The sequence below is a fragment of the Oxyura jamaicensis genome, chromosome 1 (genome assembly GCF_011077185.1).
Source record: "Oxyura jamaicensis isolate SHBP4307 breed ruddy duck chromosome 1, BPBGC_Ojam_1.0, whole genome shotgun sequence".
In the NCBI taxonomy this organism is placed as follows: domain Eukaryota; kingdom Metazoa; phylum Chordata; class Aves; order Anseriformes; family Anatidae; genus Oxyura; species Oxyura jamaicensis.
In genome coordinates, this window is record NC_048893.1 from 195,949,838 (window position 1) to 195,969,511 (window position 19,674).

General features: G+C 39.2%; 1 protein-coding gene across 4 annotated transcripts in view; it reads left to right on the forward strand.

The window, feature by feature from the left end:
- The first annotated feature begins 272 nt into the window (after positions 1 to 272).
- GRM5 (glutamate metabotropic receptor 5) overlaps positions 273 to 19,674 on the forward strand; it is a 282,787-nt gene continuing 263,385 nt past the window's right edge. For 2 of the 4 annotated variants that reach the window (XM_035329196.1, XM_035329202.1), the window contains exons 1-2: positions 890 to 1,538; positions 9,037 to 9,915. In XM_035329196.1, the coding sequence (XP_035185087.1) occupies positions 9,237 to 9,915 (679 nt within the window). In that variant the 5' untranslated portion in view covers positions 890 to 1,538; positions 9,037 to 9,236. Of the gene's footprint in view, positions 752 to 888; positions 1,539 to 9,036; positions 9,916 to 19,674 lie in introns of those variants that run through there. The other 2 variants (XM_035329190.1, XM_035329208.1) reach the window with 2 other exon arrangements.

A 19,674-nucleotide genomic window follows, 5' to 3' on the forward strand; every position in this document is an offset into this window, starting at 1 on the left:
GGGAGGGTGGAGAAGCAGAAGGGATGGAGGGAGCCGAGCTCGGGGGCAGAAGGTAGGTGACGAGGAAATCCATTCGTGGGACTGCAGGAAAGATCCAGGGATGCTGACTGCGGAGGCAGGGTGCTGGCAGGGAACGGCAGTGCCCGGAGGTCCAGGGAGACCGAGGGGGCTCCGGGGGTGGCGGCAGGGGGTTGGGGGGGGGGGGGGGGGGCTGAAGAGAATCGGGACAGTATGGGTGCAGGTGGCTCCTGCCGTGTGGACGAGCGGGGACAGCCCCGGTGGGGAGAGGAGCAGGGGGCGCATCCCGCGGCAGGGCTGGCAGCCCCGGCTGCCCTTGGCCAGGGCATCGCTCCTCGTCTCGCCGTGCCCGGTTCTGTCGTCTTGCAGCCAAGACAAGGGAGGGAGAGGGCAGCTTGCCCTTCCAGTGGCAGGTAGCCCTTCCTTTGTGCTTGGTAGCCCTGGACGTGGGTGGATGTGGAGCTGGTCGCTTCTCTCACACCCCCTCTCTCCCCTTGCCAAGGAGCAGCAGGCAGAGCCCAGGACTGGCAGGCTGCTCGCTTTCCTAGAGGGATCTGTGCCACTTGGTGGCACTAAAAAGTTGCTCTGGAGCCCGGCTCTCTCCCTGCGAATCCCCTGCCCCCCTCCGCCCCTCCAGCCCCGCAGGTGCAGGAGCCACCGTGCAGCGCGGTCCCCGAAGGGAGGCGAAACTTTGGCGGAGTGAATTCCCTAAAACCCTGCCGAGACTGCAGGGGTGTGCTCTTCCCTTCGACTCTGTTTAAAACAGACCCTCCCGAAGTGTCGCCCCCCATTTTTATTTATTTATTTATTTATTTATTTACTTGATGGTGTTAGGAGCCTGGCAGGAAAGGAGGGGTGCGGAAGGGAGGTGTCCGCTTCATGGGGGCACTTTGCAACCTTCCAAGCACCTGGAGAGATTTCTTTAAGGGGCAAAAGGCAGGATTAACCCCTTATAAATGCAGAAAGGTTGTTGCCATCTAGAAGTGAGGAGGGGCTGAGGTGTTTAAGCCGGTGGGTCAAGCCGCAGCAAGTATTTCGGCTGACCAAGGCTGTGGTGGCAGAGTAAAGCCCCATCTGTTGTTTCATTGTTTGTTTGTTTATTCCTCCTCCTCCTCACGCCTCTCGCTCTCCCTCCTCCCCCCTTAAATCCAGGGACCATTCACGCCTCTTGCAAATGAGACTTGGGCGATGCTGAGCGAGCAGCGTGTTGCATGGCGCGTGTGTGTGCATGCATGCGCGGAGGAAGGATTCTCGGTGCTCAGCGTTTGCCTGTGATCAGAAGAAAACAGGATGTGCCCATAGCTGGAGGAGTGACAATGCTAGCCGAGTGGGGCTCACCTGCTGGTGATCTTTGCAGAGGCATTTGAGGATTATTCAGCTCCAGAAGGTCTGTTGCGAGGAATGCTATCTCTGCCGTGGCTGAAAATAGGAGGTGCCTACCTCTACCCGTCTTGATTGCTGCCACCGAAAGGACTGCTTTGCCGCCACTGTAGGAAGGAAAGATTGCTCCCACCAACAAGGTAATGCTGCGGGGTGGGAGAAGGGATTTGTGAACCCCCGGCTGCGGACAGAAACCTTGTGGATGCAGGAGGAACTCTTTCCCCTCCCTCCCTCCTTCCTGCTATTGCTCCGTGCCCTGGTTGCCGGAGGACAAGCAAGGCTATTGAGGGGCAAGCAAAGCAGCCTGTGGGGCACACCTCCAGAGGCTTCTGAGGCACCTGGAGGTTGGGGCACTGGAGGGCAGTGGGCACTGACCCCTCCCGAGGTGTGGGGTGTATGTGGGTCAAAAGGAGATGAGGGTGCTGCAATACCTGGGCTTGGTGATGCATGTGATATATCCCTTCCATTCACCGGTGGGGATTTGCCTTGCCAGAAAGGGAGAATGGAAACGGGGTGTATTTGTTTTTCGGATACAGCCAGGCTGAGCCCATCCATGGACTTTTCTGTGTGACCTTGGGACAAATCACTCTGGCTCTGCTCAGCAACTCCCGTCTGCTCCTTATTTAATAACGGGAGCTAATGCCTTTGCATGCAAAAATGATTCATTAAGGACTGAGTGTGACACCACTGGGGAGACAGAGACTAAGAACCGGTGTGCATGCACACATATACGTGGGCATGCCCAGCCACACAGTTGTAGCAGCGCAGGTGTTAACCTTGTCCAATAGTTTCCTCTCCGACACAGCTCTGAGCACCCGATGCATTTATAACAAAAAGTGGTTCTGCAAAACAACAGTGACCACCGTGGAAATTTTTAACCAGTGGTTGATTTTCAGACTACTTCCCCCCCCCCCCCCCAACCCCTTCCCCGAAAAAACCTCCGGCGAGGTGAGCGCTGGTGCTGGCGCTGCTCAGCACCATGGACAGAGCCGGGGCCGGCGCCCGCCCCGCCGGGTGCCCGCAGCCCGCAGCAGCGCTGCCCCGCACCCCGGGGCTCCTTCTCTCCCCTCGTTCTACCGCCATTCGACCTCCCCGCGCTTCGACCAGGGCTTTCTGGTGGGCAGGGGTGACTGGGAGTTGGGGGGCGACCGAACGTTTTGTTTCCACTAGTCCTGAGGACAAAGCGGGAGGACCAGCTCAAAAGCAGAGTGTCAGAGGACTGTTTTGAAAATACATCACTTTAAGCAATCCTGAAATTAGAAAGTGTATAATGGCCTTAACTGCTAGGTTATTTTCATTCTCTATATCTTTATTATTGTTATTATTATCACAGTATTCCTAAATATCTCTATCACACACTAACATTTTTTGCATTCTCAAAGACTAACTACATGCTAATATTTGTGCTATGTGATCAGGGACGCCAGCGTTAATCACTATTTCAATTGATCAGAGAATATTTATTGTGTCTCTGTATAGGTTCTTTGTTGTTTTATTTGCCAGCCAGTGTATTGTTGTCTTTGTTTGTTTGTGTTATATAGTGGTAGTACTGGAATGCCACTCCAATGATACTCTTGTTGTGACTTGCTAGAAGATAGAAGTTATGTTTTTTGGAATTGCTATTGCTTTTCCTTGATCACTTCCTCCAGATCATACAGTTTTGCTAATTATTAAAATGTCTAGGATTACAGCTGAAATCACACCAGAGCTATTAGTTTCTGCGTCATGTAGTATAGCAGTAAGAAGTAGTATATTTAGCCGAATTGCAGGGATCATTGCAAGTTTTGCTGTGATGTTAAGCACCTACACATTAGGAAAAAAAAAAGTTTCATTAACCAGAAAGTGTGTGTGCGTGTTAGAATATGGGGAAGAACTTCCTAGGATTGCTAAGGATCTTGCTGATAATTATAGCCTTCTATGTTTATTATCTATGAAGACATGCATGAGATCTGCCCACTAATCTGTTATTTTCTGTGGCTGCTCTGACCAAGGGGTTAGAAATCTTCCGTGCTGCCTAGTTTCCTTCTATATCTAAGTGGAATTGCAGAAAAAACATTTCATAGTCTCTCCTGTTGTATAAGGCTGTTTCTCTTGTCAAAGGGCTTGATCCAAAACCTGCTGAAATGCATGGAGCTGATTTTTTTTTTTTTTAATTATTATTATTTTTTAAGTGAATGGAAAAGTTGAGTGGCAGTAGCAGTCTCAAAGCATATCAGTGTGCTCATATTCGTGTTTTGCAACTAAAGACCATTAGAGTGCATCAGATTATGTGTGAACAAATAGAATTACATCTGAGGAGTGAGTGTGCAGGACCTTCTGCAATGTGAACATTTTTATAGCATTGGGAACAAGGTTGCCAGAATAGTTTGAACCCAGTGCTTAGTTTTTGCAATGCCAATAGTCAGAAGAATTGAGCAAAAGCTTAGCATCCTAAGTGTACAGTTTGCTCACATTGTTCCCTGTTGAGAAGAGCTGAGAGGTCCCTCTACTTATATAATCACTTTTCTAAGGTTGTTCCATCTTCTATCTCCCAAAGATCTTCACTGCAAGAAAAGTGGCAGTACTGACTGGACAAGTAATTCAGTTGTTGTCTGCTTTGTCTTCTGTGATGATGGAACCTGGTTTAGTTCCTTGGGATATATTGATTTGATTCATATCTATGCCTATATTGACATTTATTATCTCACATCTGATGGCACAGAATTAATTGCATTGTGTACTATAAATGAATGCCTGGAAAGCCTTTCATTGGCAGGTACATGGTTGTAGGCTACATATACATAGCCTATAAGTAAATTTGTCACTTCAAATCAATGGATTTTGGGGCCATAATAGTTTGCGTTTTTTTTTTTTTTTTTTTTTTTTTTTTTTTTCTGATCAGGAAAATCCTTTAAGGAGACGTGAAACTTAAGTATTTTTTAACAGATGATTAATCAGCAGCATTCTTCATGTGTTTAGCATGGAGCATATTTCCAAGTGCTTTCCTGGATCGGGCCCTGAGTTCTCATTTCATCACAGCACTGTTCTGTGGTTTAATAATCTGGAATTTTATTTTTATTATTTAAATATTCCTGAAGATTTAGAGACTATGAACTACAGGTTATAAGCTTACAAAAATGTAACCAATAAGAAACTTGAAAGAAAATATTGCTTTATTGCTCCTTCTTTTTTTCATGATACAACATACCTGAAATCAAAACCTCCCTTTGCTGAGTTTGTATTTTACCTATAGAAACCACACAGCCAAAAGAATTCACTGTAAAAAAGACAGGTCCTTCACTCTGGGGTCACTAGTGGGCGCTGCTATAATAATGTAACTCACAGGAAAGGGTTTCATTCTTAAGGTTTAAACCCTTACACCTGCTGTAGTAGAAGATCTTATGAAAGGTCAGATGTGCCCCACGTATAAACTCTCAGCCACGTACATGGTGGAAATTAGTCTGTGAACTGCTGCGGGATTTTTTATCAAGTTTTAATTAATACAGTTGGATATAAGGGCTCTTTTTTTGTTGTTGTTTTGGTCTGTACAGACTTGCATTTGAGGTTGAAATAAATCATTTTAAGAATTAGATAATCTTTCATGGAATATTACAGATGCTCATTTTCTACTTGGTTAAACCTCAACATGAAGTAGCTGGAAGTCTGCCCTAAAGGAACAGCTGAGAATTTCTCCTGACAGACTGGAGTAAAGTTTTTCCTGCCAGGGAGAGCAAAGGTTAGAGGAATGTGTTGAATGCTTCATCATATCTGTGTCTTCAGTCACCTGAGGAGCCCTTAAATTTTCGACTAGAGGAAGAGTACACAAAGACCATACAGGCAGAATTATGTTTTTACCTTAACATTTCCACAGTTGTTCCAAGTGTGAAACTAGTGCAGCAAAGGACGGAGACTCAAGTGTCTGTCAGCTATTGTTATAGCATGTGACTTCAAGATTACTTTATAGCTAGATCCATAGCTGAAATGTGATAAGAACCTTGATACACCAGTAATTAAGTGCCTCATTCCATTTTGTCTGTCTTTCAGTAAATTAGTAATAAGTCTCTTGATGCTGAAAAGTGTGAAAAATAAATGACCCTAAATGATGTGCATGTTGGTTTGCTTGTCCATCAATGAAAACAAGTAAATGCAGATAAATCATTAACTGGGAAAAAAAATCTACTACTTTATGCATGTGTTCAAGAGTTATCTGTCTATGATGCTGTTGATTCCACTGTTCTCAATCTGAAGTCTATAGTGTGTGAAACTCCCTTTAAGGTTTAAGGAAACTCCTTTTAATTCCCTAACATTTAACACAGGAATTATATTTAAACTTCTGAAATCTATATTTCATTTTGTTTTAGTAATCATACTGCTTGTAATAATAAGCTTCCAGTAGGAGGAAAGAATGGAAATCAAAATGTGGAATGACTTGTATGTGATTCTCTGGGAATAAGATAGCAGTATAATTGTACATTTGAACAGATAGATCCCTTGGCCATCCTCTTTTCAGGGAGGAATGGAAAAGGATGGCTTAGCCATCTTTTGTCCTAGAATGCGATAAGTTACCTAACTACCCTTGTGGCACCTCTGGCATATACAGTGATATCTAGGGAAGAATGACATGCAATGGGCACAAACTGAAATACAAGACATTCTGTTTAAATATGAGAAGAAAACAAACAAACAAAAAATTCCTTGTTATTTTCAGTGTGCTCAGACACTGGCTGCCCAGAAAAACTGTGGAGCCTCCAACCTTGGAAGTATTCAAAACCTGAATGGACATGACTCTGATTAACCTGCTTTGGCTGAGCTTGCTTTCATGAGGTTAAATGGACCAGATGACCTCAGAGGTTGCTTCCCACCTCAGCCATTCTGTGATTTTTAGGATTATGAGTAAGAGTAAGACCACAGAACCAGATCTCTATTATACAAATGTAAATCCATAGTAATTTAGTAGGCTCACTTAACCATGTCTGTATCAATTCCAGGTTGTTTCACTGCATCATGAAAGCCCACAGAAGACATTGACTTCAGATACTTTGGAGTCCTAATACTAATACTACATAACATAAGTAGTTTGCTCGGTACAATTAGTAACAACATTGAGAATCTCAAGTAAATTGAATTTCAATGTAGTACAGCAGGGTATGAGAAGACAGTTCATTAATTCTGGAGCAACTCCAGTCAGCATCTAGCCCCTTCTTTTCCCTTGGATGTCATGGAGTGGAAGGATTTGATTGCTTTTAGGACTTGCTCATGGACCGTAGGAAACCCTTAGCCCTGATATCTGCTGTTATGGTTGAACTAGAATTATAAAGGAGACCTTTAAGCTTAAGGTCTTACTTCATTCTTTATCCTGTAGTTTTATACTGATAGATACAACAGTTGACAGAGAAGAGCAAACAGCTGTTCTTTGGAGTGAAGATGACAAAAATGTCCCTGCCCTCTCTTTCCTGTATACCATGTATAGAAATTGTTTAACCTAAAGATATAAGTCCAAGGACAGTATTAGTAAACCTGACCAGAATCCTCTGAATATGTGCTGTAGAATTAAAATGGTGGATGAGGACTGGATTCTGAGTCATAACCTCACTCCACCCTACCAAGTCTCTCTCTATTTGTGTATAGGCAGCTGCATAGGCATCTAGGTTATAAAAAGACATCTAATTGTATATCCAATTACAGTCTGAGGCAGGGCTAACATTTGATCTCAATATAGTCGTGCTCTGTACATGTAGCTTTAATTTGAAGAGCTCAGAAAATTAAGCATCCATGTTTTAAATAGCAGAGTACTACATCTGTTAAAATGCTAATAAGTTAATAAATATTTAAAATATTTTAATAAAGTGATAAAACATTAAATTACTTGGAGGTATAGGAATTTAATAGCTATGGTATCGTACAAATATACGCCCTGTCATTCATCCTTCAGACTGTTTACAAATTATGCAGTGTCGTCTGCAGAGCCACAGAACAAACAACTGGAATACATAAGCAGTAGTTATATTCCGTAATTAGAGACTAATTAACCTGAATTGAACTGCTGTTATTCCATAGTGGCAAGGGGTTGCAGTATTGATAAGCCAGCTCTTCACAAACAAACAAACAAAAAAAAAATTGAAGCATTCTACAGTTGTCTTAACCCTATTTAATTATTATCACTTTTTATTTCTATGAATTAATATTACATGAACTTATTAATAATGCAGTTAATATTACAAGACAATTTCTATGCAATGTTTTTAAAGATTTGGATTTCATTTGGGAATACTCACTGAAACTATTTCATTAACTCCTCTGAGAGTTAATGTCAAGGTACTTTATAGATGTCAAGGTACAATAACAACTAAATAAGGCTAACCTCAAGCAGGAAAATGTTTCTACATTTCACTTTCTCATCTTTAGAATTAGGAAGATTTTCATTGTGATACTGTATTGAATGATCTAGCTGCAGGTGGCAAATTCAAGATTAAATTCCTGCCAGATTTTGAACCTTGGAAAAAGCAGAAGCATATTTCCTGTGGCAAAGAGTTTCTTTCATTTTGCAACATCTGAGCACTGTCAGAGTTATGTAAATGGATTATAAATGACTAGCAGATTTGAAATGTATAAAAACTCCTATATTCTTTTTTATTACATTAGAAAGATTTATGTGAGTAAAAGTTTTTTTTTTTTTTTTTTTTTTTTTTTTTTTTCAATAATGAGACTGGGTATGCAGTTCACTAACTAGCTCAGCATCTTCCAAGATTTAAGAGTGTGCTCAACTTTCTGTACTGTCAATGGATCCACTGGTAGGAGTAGAGCAATATATGATACTTTAATGTGATCAGTGATCAAGACCTGGTCAAACTATTGTTTAAGCACTACATTTAAAATGAGAAGCAGACTATTGTAAATCCACTGCTAGGTACAAAACATTTTCAAGTATATTTTCAAGTTCCATTAACCACAATTTTTTGCTGATTTAAAATCAGTGAAAAAGATTTCACTTCAATTTGCTCTTTTAGATTTGGAAATAATCTGTTGTTCCTCTGCTGAAACATTCACTGCTGAAACAAACACAAATATCAATGAATACATCAGTTTTCTTAATCTTAACTTATTTTAAAAGATTATTGGTTTCATGTTAAGGCTGACAAAAACAACAACAACAACAAAAAAAAACATTTTCAGATTGGAAGACATATATTCTTCTTTTCTTAACATATTTCAGTAAAGGTTTTATTTAACAGTAGAAGTTTCCTAGTGTTGTAGTTGATAACATGGCCCAAGGTACATTAGTGTGATGTATGCATTTGTGAGATAAAAAACACCTGTAAATAAGGAGGGCTGTTGTCAAAAACACTCATTAGATATGGTAACATCTTTCTTCTTTGGAATATAATACTTGTCTGCCTTTTGTGCTTGTGAAAATGTTTCACAAAAGAGTTTTTAAACAAGAGTGTCAAAGAGAGAGACACTGATTTATAACAGCAGAAGTACAAGCATAAGACTGTGAAACACTGAAGTATAACAAAGTTTTCTAACTTGAAAAATAGTGGAAAGAAATGTATTACAGTCATTGAGAACAGTAGGAATAAGTACAACTTTAGAAAAGATTACAAAGCTGAATTTATTGCTAATTTTAAAGCTCTTTCTCTTATTTATTCATTTTTGAAGGTTATGAGAATTATGATCACATGCGCAGCTCTGCATAGCTGTCCACCTGGAGATGATGGTGACTCCTTAGAGAATACATGCAAACTCCTGGTTAATCATCAGCATTCTGCTCCTTTTATCTAAAAGATTTAACTGCTCTGCACCAGCTCTCAGTTTTTGTTCCATCATGTTGTGTCTACCAGCCTAAACCATTTCTTAAAATGATCCTTTTGCTGTTCCTTGCAATCCTGTTATTGAAGGAAGATGTCTGTGGGAACGTTGGGCTTTTGGTTTCTGCACAGGCCAATGAAAGAAGGGTGGTTGCACATATGCCTGGTGATATTATCATTGGAGCTCTGTTCTCAGTCCACCATCAACCAACAGTTGACAAGGTTCATGAAAGGAAATGTGGAGAGGTAAGAGAGCAGTATGGCATTCAGAGAGTGGAGGCAATGCTACATACCCTTGACAGAATTAATTTGGACCCCACACTGTTGCCAAATATCACACTAGGATGTGAAATAAGGGACTCTTGCTGGCATTCTGCTGTGGCTCTGGAGCAGAGCATTGAGTTTATAAGGGACTCTCTTATTTCATCAGAAGAAGAGGAAGGGATGGTGCGATGTGTGGATGGATCTTCATCATCTTTCCGCTCCAAGAAACCCATCGTTGGTGTTATTGGCCCTGGCTCTAGCTCAGTTGCTATCCAGGTACAGAACTTGTTGCAGCTTTTCAATATACCTCAGATTGCTTATTCTGCTACAAGCATGGACCTAAGTGACAAAACTCTGTTCAAGTATTTTATGAGAGTTGTGCCATCTGATGCACAGCAAGCACGGGCTATGGTGGACATTGTCAAGCGCTATAACTGGACCTATGTTTCTGCTGTACATACTGAAGGTAAGAGGTGGTTTTTATTATTATTATTACTATTATTATTATATATGAATGCCTTTGAACTACTTAGATGTGATCAAATAGCTAGATGATGATAGTTCATTTTATTTTATTTTATTTTATTTTATTTACCCTAGGCAGTTGCCAACTGCATAAACTTTTATTTTAGTTAATAGTGATTTCACATTCCTGAGGGTGAAGTAGCATCCTGTTGATAACTACTGAAAACATTTTGAAATACAGGACTGTGTGGTGTACAAGACCACTTGTTATTAAACATGCTTACTCTGGAGTTTTGTAAGTGACCTTAATGTAGTTGGCATTTAAATAAATGCCAACTATAAATAAATTTTTCTTAATCTACCAATCAGTATATTTATGTGGAATAATCATTTTAACTACATTGGTATCAATGTGTAATGAGAAAGTGTCTGGTCTTTCTAGTGCAGAAGAGAGCTAAATCACCATTTGAAACTGTAACTGAACTAGAATATTTCCTGATTAGTATCTGAGCCACAGAAGCAAAAATAACAGAAGACCTGAGGTTCTGGCTAATATATGAATGCAAGTTGTCCCAGCTTCTTGAGATCAGTACTATTTTTGTCCTTTTTATAGCACCCTATGGAGTATTGCAGACACTTAGCCACTTCTTGCTCTGCATCTGGTCATTGGTTTTGGAAGCGAGCAAGGGAAGTCTCCTTGCATCTTCTTCACACACCATCAGGAGTCCAGAAAATCAGAACTATGTGCTATATTGCTTTCCTCTTTTTATTAATTTGAGATAGAGCTTAAGATTTTTGCCTAGTGCTCAGAAGAGTATGATTAAAGGGTAAAGAAATGGAAAAGATTGCCTGAATTCATTGTCTCTTGTATTGACAGACTTGAGTGGTTTCATCTTGCTGTAACTGACTAGAATTTCATACCGCCTTAAGAGCAAGTTTCACCAGTCCCTCTCTAATGGCACCACAATGTAATGCGTTTTCTGGAATTACATTCTATGATGAATTTTAGGATCTCACCTCTGCTCAGACAGATGAACCTGAAATGGAAGGCACAGAATATGATCTGGAGAATGTAAAATGTTATTAAGAGATTGAGTAGTGGTGACAGCATTGCTGAACAGCAGCAGATGCTGCTGGCTTTATTACAACCAATAGAAAGCAGATTGTCCTTCCCACACACAGAGTATGCTTCTCTGGCATACTTTATATTCAAAGGCCTTTTTTGGGGTGATGCTGGTCTGATGCAAGTGTGTAGATATCATTTTCCTCCTAAAAATATGTAGAGAGATAATACTGCAGTATATATATATACTAATATATGTACTATATATATATATAAATGTTTAAGTTTAGATGCAGATTGTTGTAAACATCCTTCCATCATGATAAGACTGGTAAATAACTTCAGTCTCTTTTCTATGAGAATGCATGAGTATATTAGCAGTTTAATATAATAATGTACAAATCACCATATCCCATACCATGTAATGAAAATACTCTGTGCCAGCTGATGCCTTTGGCATGGCTTAGTGTGCAGCCTTCATTGCACAAATGTGTTTGAATAACATCATGGTCAAAAATGTTGCCAGTTATTTGCAGCATTAGTTTAAGTTTGTATATTCTGAGTACTTTTGATGACTCATCCAATTGTTGTTATGAACAACTTTTACACTTCTGGTTATTGAGCAGGGATACTTATGTATTCAGTTTGGGAACTGTCAAGCTTATATTGAGGTCTGAGTGCACAGAGTGAGAATACTTTTGCCGCTTCACATGGACACTACTTGGAGCAGATGGTAACATATGGCATGTTAATCTCATGGCAAAGGAACTTCGCACTGTGCATTGGAAAGAAGGGAATAAGGACACAGAAATAAAAGCTGGAGATAGCTGCTATAAGACAAAAGTAATAAGTGCCATGGGAGCTGGATGTGAATAAAAACAGATGAATGATATGTTTCATCAGTAAGATGTGCCTACTTCTGCCTATATGGAAGTGGACAAAATAGGTGTTACCATTAAGTTAATACCTGAGGCCTCATACAATTCATACCATATTTACGAGAGTATAATTATGGACTTCAGTGAATGAACATTAAACTCAGATTCTGTGAACCTTATGATCTATTTGCATGGTCTGGTCATGATGATGAATATGTTCTTCAGTCAAATAACACCGTACAAATGTTTTCTAACTGTAGAACAGATGGTATTTATAATGGGATAGACAAATACAAACTGAACAAGGTATTTATCTGAAAATGTCTGATGTCCTGGACACTTTCCAAACATTATGGCAGATGTAGTACCTTACAGAAATAGAAAGATTTTTTTTTTTTTTTTAAAAAAAAGCAAAGAACAAAAAACACCATAAAACCACCACCAATAAGAAGGGGATCCATTTTAACCCATTTATGTGCTGTCTATACTTGGGGAGACTAGTGCATGGACAAGAGAGTAGAGAGGAAAATTTGGGTCTGTGTCTGAATTTTGAGTGGTTATGGTTGGCATGCGGATGTGCCATGCAGCTTGAGCACCTTGGAGCTTTGTCTCAGACTTTTCTTGCTTAACCACTTAGCACCACAACTAAGTGGAAATTGTTGCAGAAACTGGGGGAGAATCTGGCTGTCTGCCACAAGGCACAAAGGACGGTTTGTTCACCTCATGTCACATGTGAAAGCATTCCCTGGTCTTTCCCATAGATCAGAGAAATGTGTATACAGTTTTATCTTCTCCCATCATTGACTTGTGAAGACCTCATTGAAAGCCCATTTGAAGTCAATACGCTCCCTTTGACTAGAGTAACATTTGGATCAGGCCTTCCTAGTCAGAAACAAGGTCAGTCCCTGCAAGTCCCCTGCAAGTCAGAGCATAAAATTTGCCTGGAGGTGAATGAATTAATAATTTAAGAGATATTTTTCATTTTCATTTCAAACCATTTGTTTTGCCTCTCTGAATGAAGAGGTAATATGTGCTGGAAAAACACAACCGCACGAAAGTACACTTGAAACAGAATAGACCAAATTTATTTGGGGTGGCAAGGGATAAATTTCACGCCAGTATGTAAAAGGTGTGATTTACTTTTGAACACAGCCTTAAGAAATAAGCTACTCTGTTAATATTTTCTTTAGAGAGGCAGCAGGTAAGCATGGGATCAAACTCCTCCTCAAAGTGCTTTCTTTTTAATAATGCTTTCCTCCATTTAAATTTATCATAAATGGATATAAAGAGGTGATTCACCTTCATTTTCTTAGGACATACCCTAGCAAGTGTAACAGAAACAGGACTTTATTTTCCTGTAGAGAAGTTTTATTTCACACATTTCCTTTCATATTGCTCAATTGTACTTGGTTACAAGACTATTTTTGCCTACATCTCTTGCTACCAAGTAAAGACCAAAATGAAAATTAGTCATAGTCTGTGAGAATAGAATGAGGAAATGAATGAAAGAACTGCAACAAGTTGACCTTAAACTTGCTGCTAGGAATAAATTGTGCTTAAATGATGTGGAGATTTTCCTTCAGAATCTAGATGTTTTTCATTTATATTCAATCTATATAATGTTCAGAGACTTTGCTTTTCATACAATATCATGATTGAAAATTAGATTAATTAGATTTTTAATCATTGGTGATATTATTTATGCCTTATATGCCTATATTTATGACTATATATAAAAACACATAGAAAAGATGTACCAAAAATCATTGTTACTCTATGCAAAAAAATTCAATTTCAATGAAAATTTATTTCTGAAAACCTGTTTCTGGAAATGGAAGAATCTCTAGTCTAAAGACTGGAGAATGTTTTACTGTGGCAATGTTTCATTTCTGTCCTTGGGCAAAAAAAATATTTTATTTTTATTTTTTGAAATAAATTTTATTTTCTATTTTTTGCTACTTTGACACTCTTTGAAACATAAATGTTGAGATCAGGTTGATCGCAATGTGATATGCTCACAATCATATTAATCTTGTAGCAAAAATTAAAAAATACATTTCATTACCTGAAATTATTATGGAGTTAAAAAATTCACTTTGAAAGGAATGGTATAGGGTGGATGTAGCTAAAACCAGGATATTTGGGTCAGCAAAATGTCACATTGCTTCTTTTGTTTAGGTGCTCAGTGTTTTAATGTCACTATTTCATAGAATAGAATCATAGAATGGCTTGGGTTGGAAGGAAACTTAAGATCATCTAGTGCCAACCCCCCTGCCATGGACAGGGATGCCACCCACCAGACCAAGTTGTCCAGGATCCCATCCAGCCTGTCCTTGAACGCCTCCAGGGATTGAGCATCCATAACTTCTCTGGGCAACATGTTCCATGGCCTCATCACCCTCTGTGTAAAGAATTTTCACCTAACATCTAATCTAAATCTAATTTTATTTTAAAACTTTAGTTTAAAGTCCCTGGATATGAAAAGAATTTACAAGACACTAGAATTTAATTTCATACATAATCAAGGAAAAGAGGTATGTTCAACTCTTGTCGGTATTTTTGTGTATCAAAAACTTATTGTTGTATATTAGTAGTGCAGTAATTAAATCAACATTGTTTCAAAATCAGAATGTTTCTGTGTAATTAAGGAGAGTTGATCCATATATGTAGGACCACTTCCTGTATTTACAAGAGATAGCTTGCAATTCCTCTGAAAGTTAGGGAAGACAAAAGGGCTGTGCTGGATCTTTTAAACTTTTCAGTGTTCTCTGGGGTGGTTCTGACTAGCTGATTCTTGAATCATCCAGGAGGCGGTGATCTTGGAGGTAAACCAAAAATTGTAGACTTTGCTTTAATGAAATTTGGAAGCTACTGGATGGAGGATAACATTACATCCATCCTACTAAAATGTGATTGCAGGCTCCTGATGATATGAAAGCATACCATGCTGTAATGCATAGTATTGTAAGTATACATATTGTACATGTGTACATTGAAGAAGTGATTGGGAAGGTTATTAAGAGAATAGTTACAATCTACTTTGGCAACAGATTTTTGAGACAATGCCTTTCATAAATCATATGTTTGTTTTTAAACTAACATGATTTAACTCATCATCCTAAATATGCTGACTGGTGAAAACCACAGTGAAGATTTCCTCTAATTGATGGTTATATTTTTATTTTATTTATATATATATATATATATATATATTTTTCTGGAGCTGTCTGGCAGCATTTATGACTAGCCAGATACCTGATCCAGGAGGTATATGTGGAAGCCTCCATATAATATCCATTACATTGTCAAATGGCAGATAAACGATGTATCTGGAACAGCTATTGCTGGGAGAGGAATATGTACTAGATAAGTTGCAAAGATAATAACTGGGGTAGCTGGTAAATCAGCTCACTGAATGAATCCCACAGCCAAAATCAAACCTAACTGCTAGGAACTGTGGAAAGACGAGAAAAATTATCTGTTCCTCTGTTGTGATCTAGTCAAAATTTTCTCATCTGCCATCACCTAGGGTATGATTTTTTAAAAACATTTTTCCCCTGAGATAAATTTCTACAAAATTCCTCGGTGGTGTTAGACACATAAAGAGGAAAATTTCCCTAGTAAGATGAATAGAGATATGGCCAAAAGAAAGGTGCAAAACTGTAGTGAAAGAACTTTTATCAATATATGCGAAATTACCTTATCACAATGCTCCAACATATAACTCCTTGATTTTCATTCATTTTCAGTGGTTCTCTTTGCAGTTTTTGTTCTAATCTTTCTTTTGGCTAAAACAAGGAACTTTAGTTTTCCAGTCAGTTCTGTAAAGTGGTCCTTCCTGATGTTATTTTTATAGATCATTTTCTAAATATTTCTAGCTTTGTCAAGATCCTTTTTAAAGAGCATATACTGCTTTTTTGACCCTTTTTAGTGAAATTGTTACCTCATTTACTTGTTCAGCCTGCATCATGTGGGAACTATTTTTCCATAGATCAGCATACAAGCTGCTGATACAGACCTCATCAGCAAACCAAAGCAGGGGTTGCCTATAACCATGTATGGTTTATTTTTCCTTTTTACAGTTATCTGCCCCATTTCTTGTCATAACCCATCTTCTGCCCATCTGGCTTACAATCTCTCCTTCCTTTTTTTTTTTTTTTTTTTTTTTTTTTTCTTCTAGTTACTTAACTCCTTGCTCACCACCTCCCATTCCTACCCCTGCCCTGGTTATGTTTAAATTTTTTTTTCCTCTTATCTCTCCCCAGTCAAAATAAGATTGCCAAAACATTTTAGGTGGATAATTGCATGAATAAGATATGATACACAGAAAACAGGATTTTTTATTATTATTATTTTCAAGTGAAGACTTAAAAGGGAAATATAAATTGAAATTATTCCTCTGCTTCATCTTCATCAATTTCAAGATTTCATACCCAACTTAGTTCTTAATTAAACTGAAATATTCATTAAATATCTGTTGTACCTGAAGAGCTCAAACCCATGTCCTCTCCACCTGGTTGCCTCAGAGACAACCTTTGCAGGTGCTTCTCATTTGCTTTTCTGAGTAGAACAGAAGTTAAGGATGCATTTCATAGGTAAGCAGTTCTTCCTTTTTCATTCTCTTTCATCTTTACTGCACAAAAATATGCAATCTAAAACCTGCTCACATCAACAGAAGCTTTCAAAAAGTTTAGGATAAGTGCCCAAAAGGAGAATGTGAGAGTGTATACTATCTGTCCAATATAACCTTCTCATATGTCTCCAGTCATGGTTATATATATAAAGCTTTGTTTGTTTGTTTTTGTTTTTCCTTCCAAAACTGCCATGGGATGTGAGGCTACCTTTCTTATTTTCATGCATTACACATTTTTTTCTGACATATTTCTTTCCCTTAAGGGAAAGTTTGATGACTAGCTCAAATTCAGGGGTTTAAATAAATGCTGAAGTTGGATCTGATGCTCTCTTTCTCTTTCGTTTTGCATCTTTCCCATGATAGCCCATTGCATAGGGTTATTTAGATAGTTAACTTCTTTCTTGGCACCTCCATGCTTACTGAAATCAATAGGGAATGTAGATGCTTTAAGTCTCACTGGATATGGGGCTGAAGGTTTTGTTCACGCAGATAGAAATTCTGTGGAGGGATAGATTTTGACTGCTAATATTTGAATCTAAAGTGCACAAATTCAAAGACATTTATGCAAAAGCATAAATGCCAGCATGTCTAACTAGCTCAAAAGGAAGCATCTGGTAGAGCATGCATTCAGGGTTCTCAACCTTATGGATTTTGAATAAAAATCTGATTTATTCAATGAGTGGAACAGGCTGGGAATGCAGGTTCTTTTTGTAAGCTATGTAAGATTCAACCAAGGACTGCAATCTTTATAGTTATAACAACCTACTGATATACAGTTTTATTGTAAAAGTGAAGGTTACATGACCTATGAACTTACCAATTTATCTTTTCCTCCTCTGTTTCCCATTTTTATGTTTCTTAACAGTGTGCCCTTCCTCCCCCTCCCTCAGTCTCTGGCCTCTCGCCTGTTAACTAGAACTGTCTGAATCATCCCAGCTAACATTGTCCTTTTCTTGTGCTGCTCCCAAGCTGACTGTATTACAGCTCTATGCATTATTCATGTGTATTCAGTGAACAGTTTATGCAGACAGCTTATGCTATGTGAGCTGTTCACAGGCTGCTCAGGCAGGGCTAGAAGGTGCCTTTAGGCACCACCCTGTGGAAGAAGTGACATATAAATGGTGCTGACCCTGGAGATGGTGTGCTGAGAAGCCTCTGAGTCATGCATGGTTGCTTATGACTGTGTCAGGGCAATGCTGAAACCTCTCCATCCACATGAAGTGGCATGTGCATCACATTAAGTTACACTATGAGAGGGAAGACTATTGCCTCCTCAGCTTTGTGCTGTGAATCTGCCTTTGCTGTTTGGTTAGTTCATGTTCCTGTGGGCTGGAAACAGTACTGTCACTTATTTCAGCCACATTCAACTGCTCCAGTCAGGAGTGAGAGTGAAAATAAATCACCAGAATTTATAGCACTAGAAAACATGGCCTGAGTATATGGGGTGTAGAAAACAGAACAGTGCAGTGGCTACTGGAGCAGGGAGTTTGGGATGCTTTATATGGAAGTAAGATACCCATTTCTGTGCTCTCCTAGACTATGCACATGGCCCTGATGAAATTGCAGAGACTGTGCCAATGTCACATGATGGAGAAAATGGTTCAGGTACTCCAAGGTTGCACTAGGCTGCACCGCTGCACCATTACAGTGTTGTGCTCAAGTTGATCCATCCATTGGGAAGTACAGCATAAGATATGACGCTGAGGAGATGAACATATCAGCTAGTGTTGCAGCACAACCAGCTAGATCAGAGCTATTCTGGGTGTGCTTGCAGCCCCTTCTGTAGATTGCTGTGGGCCTGCCTGCAACCATCTGTAAGGGGGCCTGTTTAATGACTTTGTAATGGTTTGGTATTTTGTAGGTTGACAATTGGCACACTTGGGTGTCCTTGAAGCATTTGCTCCAAACACCCACATTTCAAATGTGTAGTGGAGGTGTTGTGAGTATCAATACTCCGGAAGAGAGTAAGGAACATTTAGATACTACTGATAATGTAGGCCAGACAAAGCCTTGGACATGCAATTTGTGTACATGTTCTGTCACCAACCACAGAGGTTTGTGCCCTTGCCTTTATACCAACTATAAATTTCCTCTGAAACATTATTGAGGAAAAGTACATTGATTGACATAACTCCCCAGGGAAGACAGACAGACAATGGACACCCAAACCTGAAAACTGAAAGCTTAAAAGCTAATTCCTATTTCTCTTTTACATACAAGCTTTTCACTGATTTTGTTTTTTCTACTTTTGAACAGTTGGTAGAGTGGGTGTTACATCCAACACCTCCATGTGACAAATCTCAGCCTACAAAATACTGACACGTTACATTTCATTAACCATATGGGACCTAATTACGCTGCCAGCTAAAATACAGGTGCAAGTTCCAAAGGAACTGTTTTCTATATGTGCACGGGCCCTATAGAACCTATATTTTTGCCTACAGAAAGCAGGGCATTCATTTGACATTTGCAACATTCATGGTTTAACTGAGATATATAGAAAATAACCTTTAGCATATAGCTGAAATAAAAAGTGAATTTATACTCACAAGGTGGAAGTTTTGTAGTGGGATATTGTGGCGTGATCATATTTATATGGATAAATATTTTTTTTTTAAAAAAAAAAGTCAAGGTCTTCCCAGAAAGTAGCATTTCAGCCTTTTGCAGTGGACCAATCATGTCCATAAAGAAAACTGGCCAAAGGTAGCCAGAGTCCTTATAATGGTGGAGTGTTGCCATCCTCTATCTACAGGCAATCTGAAAAGTAGTGTCCCAGATCTGGCAGTGCTCTCCCTGCTCTGTCTGTCTTGCTGGGATGTTTTTTCAAAGACATGAGAACTACATAATTTCATTTGCAGCAATTTTATAACAGATTATTTTATCAGGAGGGCTGTAGAAGGGTGTGAGTGAACTCTGTGCAGGTTGGGTATGAAAGTCAAGAAGATTCATAGTAAGAGGAGAGGAAGCAGGTATCAAAAGTTTGCTTCATCAAAAGGTGAAGGAGAAAAGACAGAAGAAGGTATAGAGAAACAAATTGCAGAAATAGCAGTGGTGATCAAGAACTCTCTCACTGATACAATGTCTGTATCTGAGTATTTAACACACCTCAGATTCTATTGAGAAAATAACATCAACAGACCCCAAAACGCTCCACAAATTATATATTTTACTAGTAGGTAATTAAAG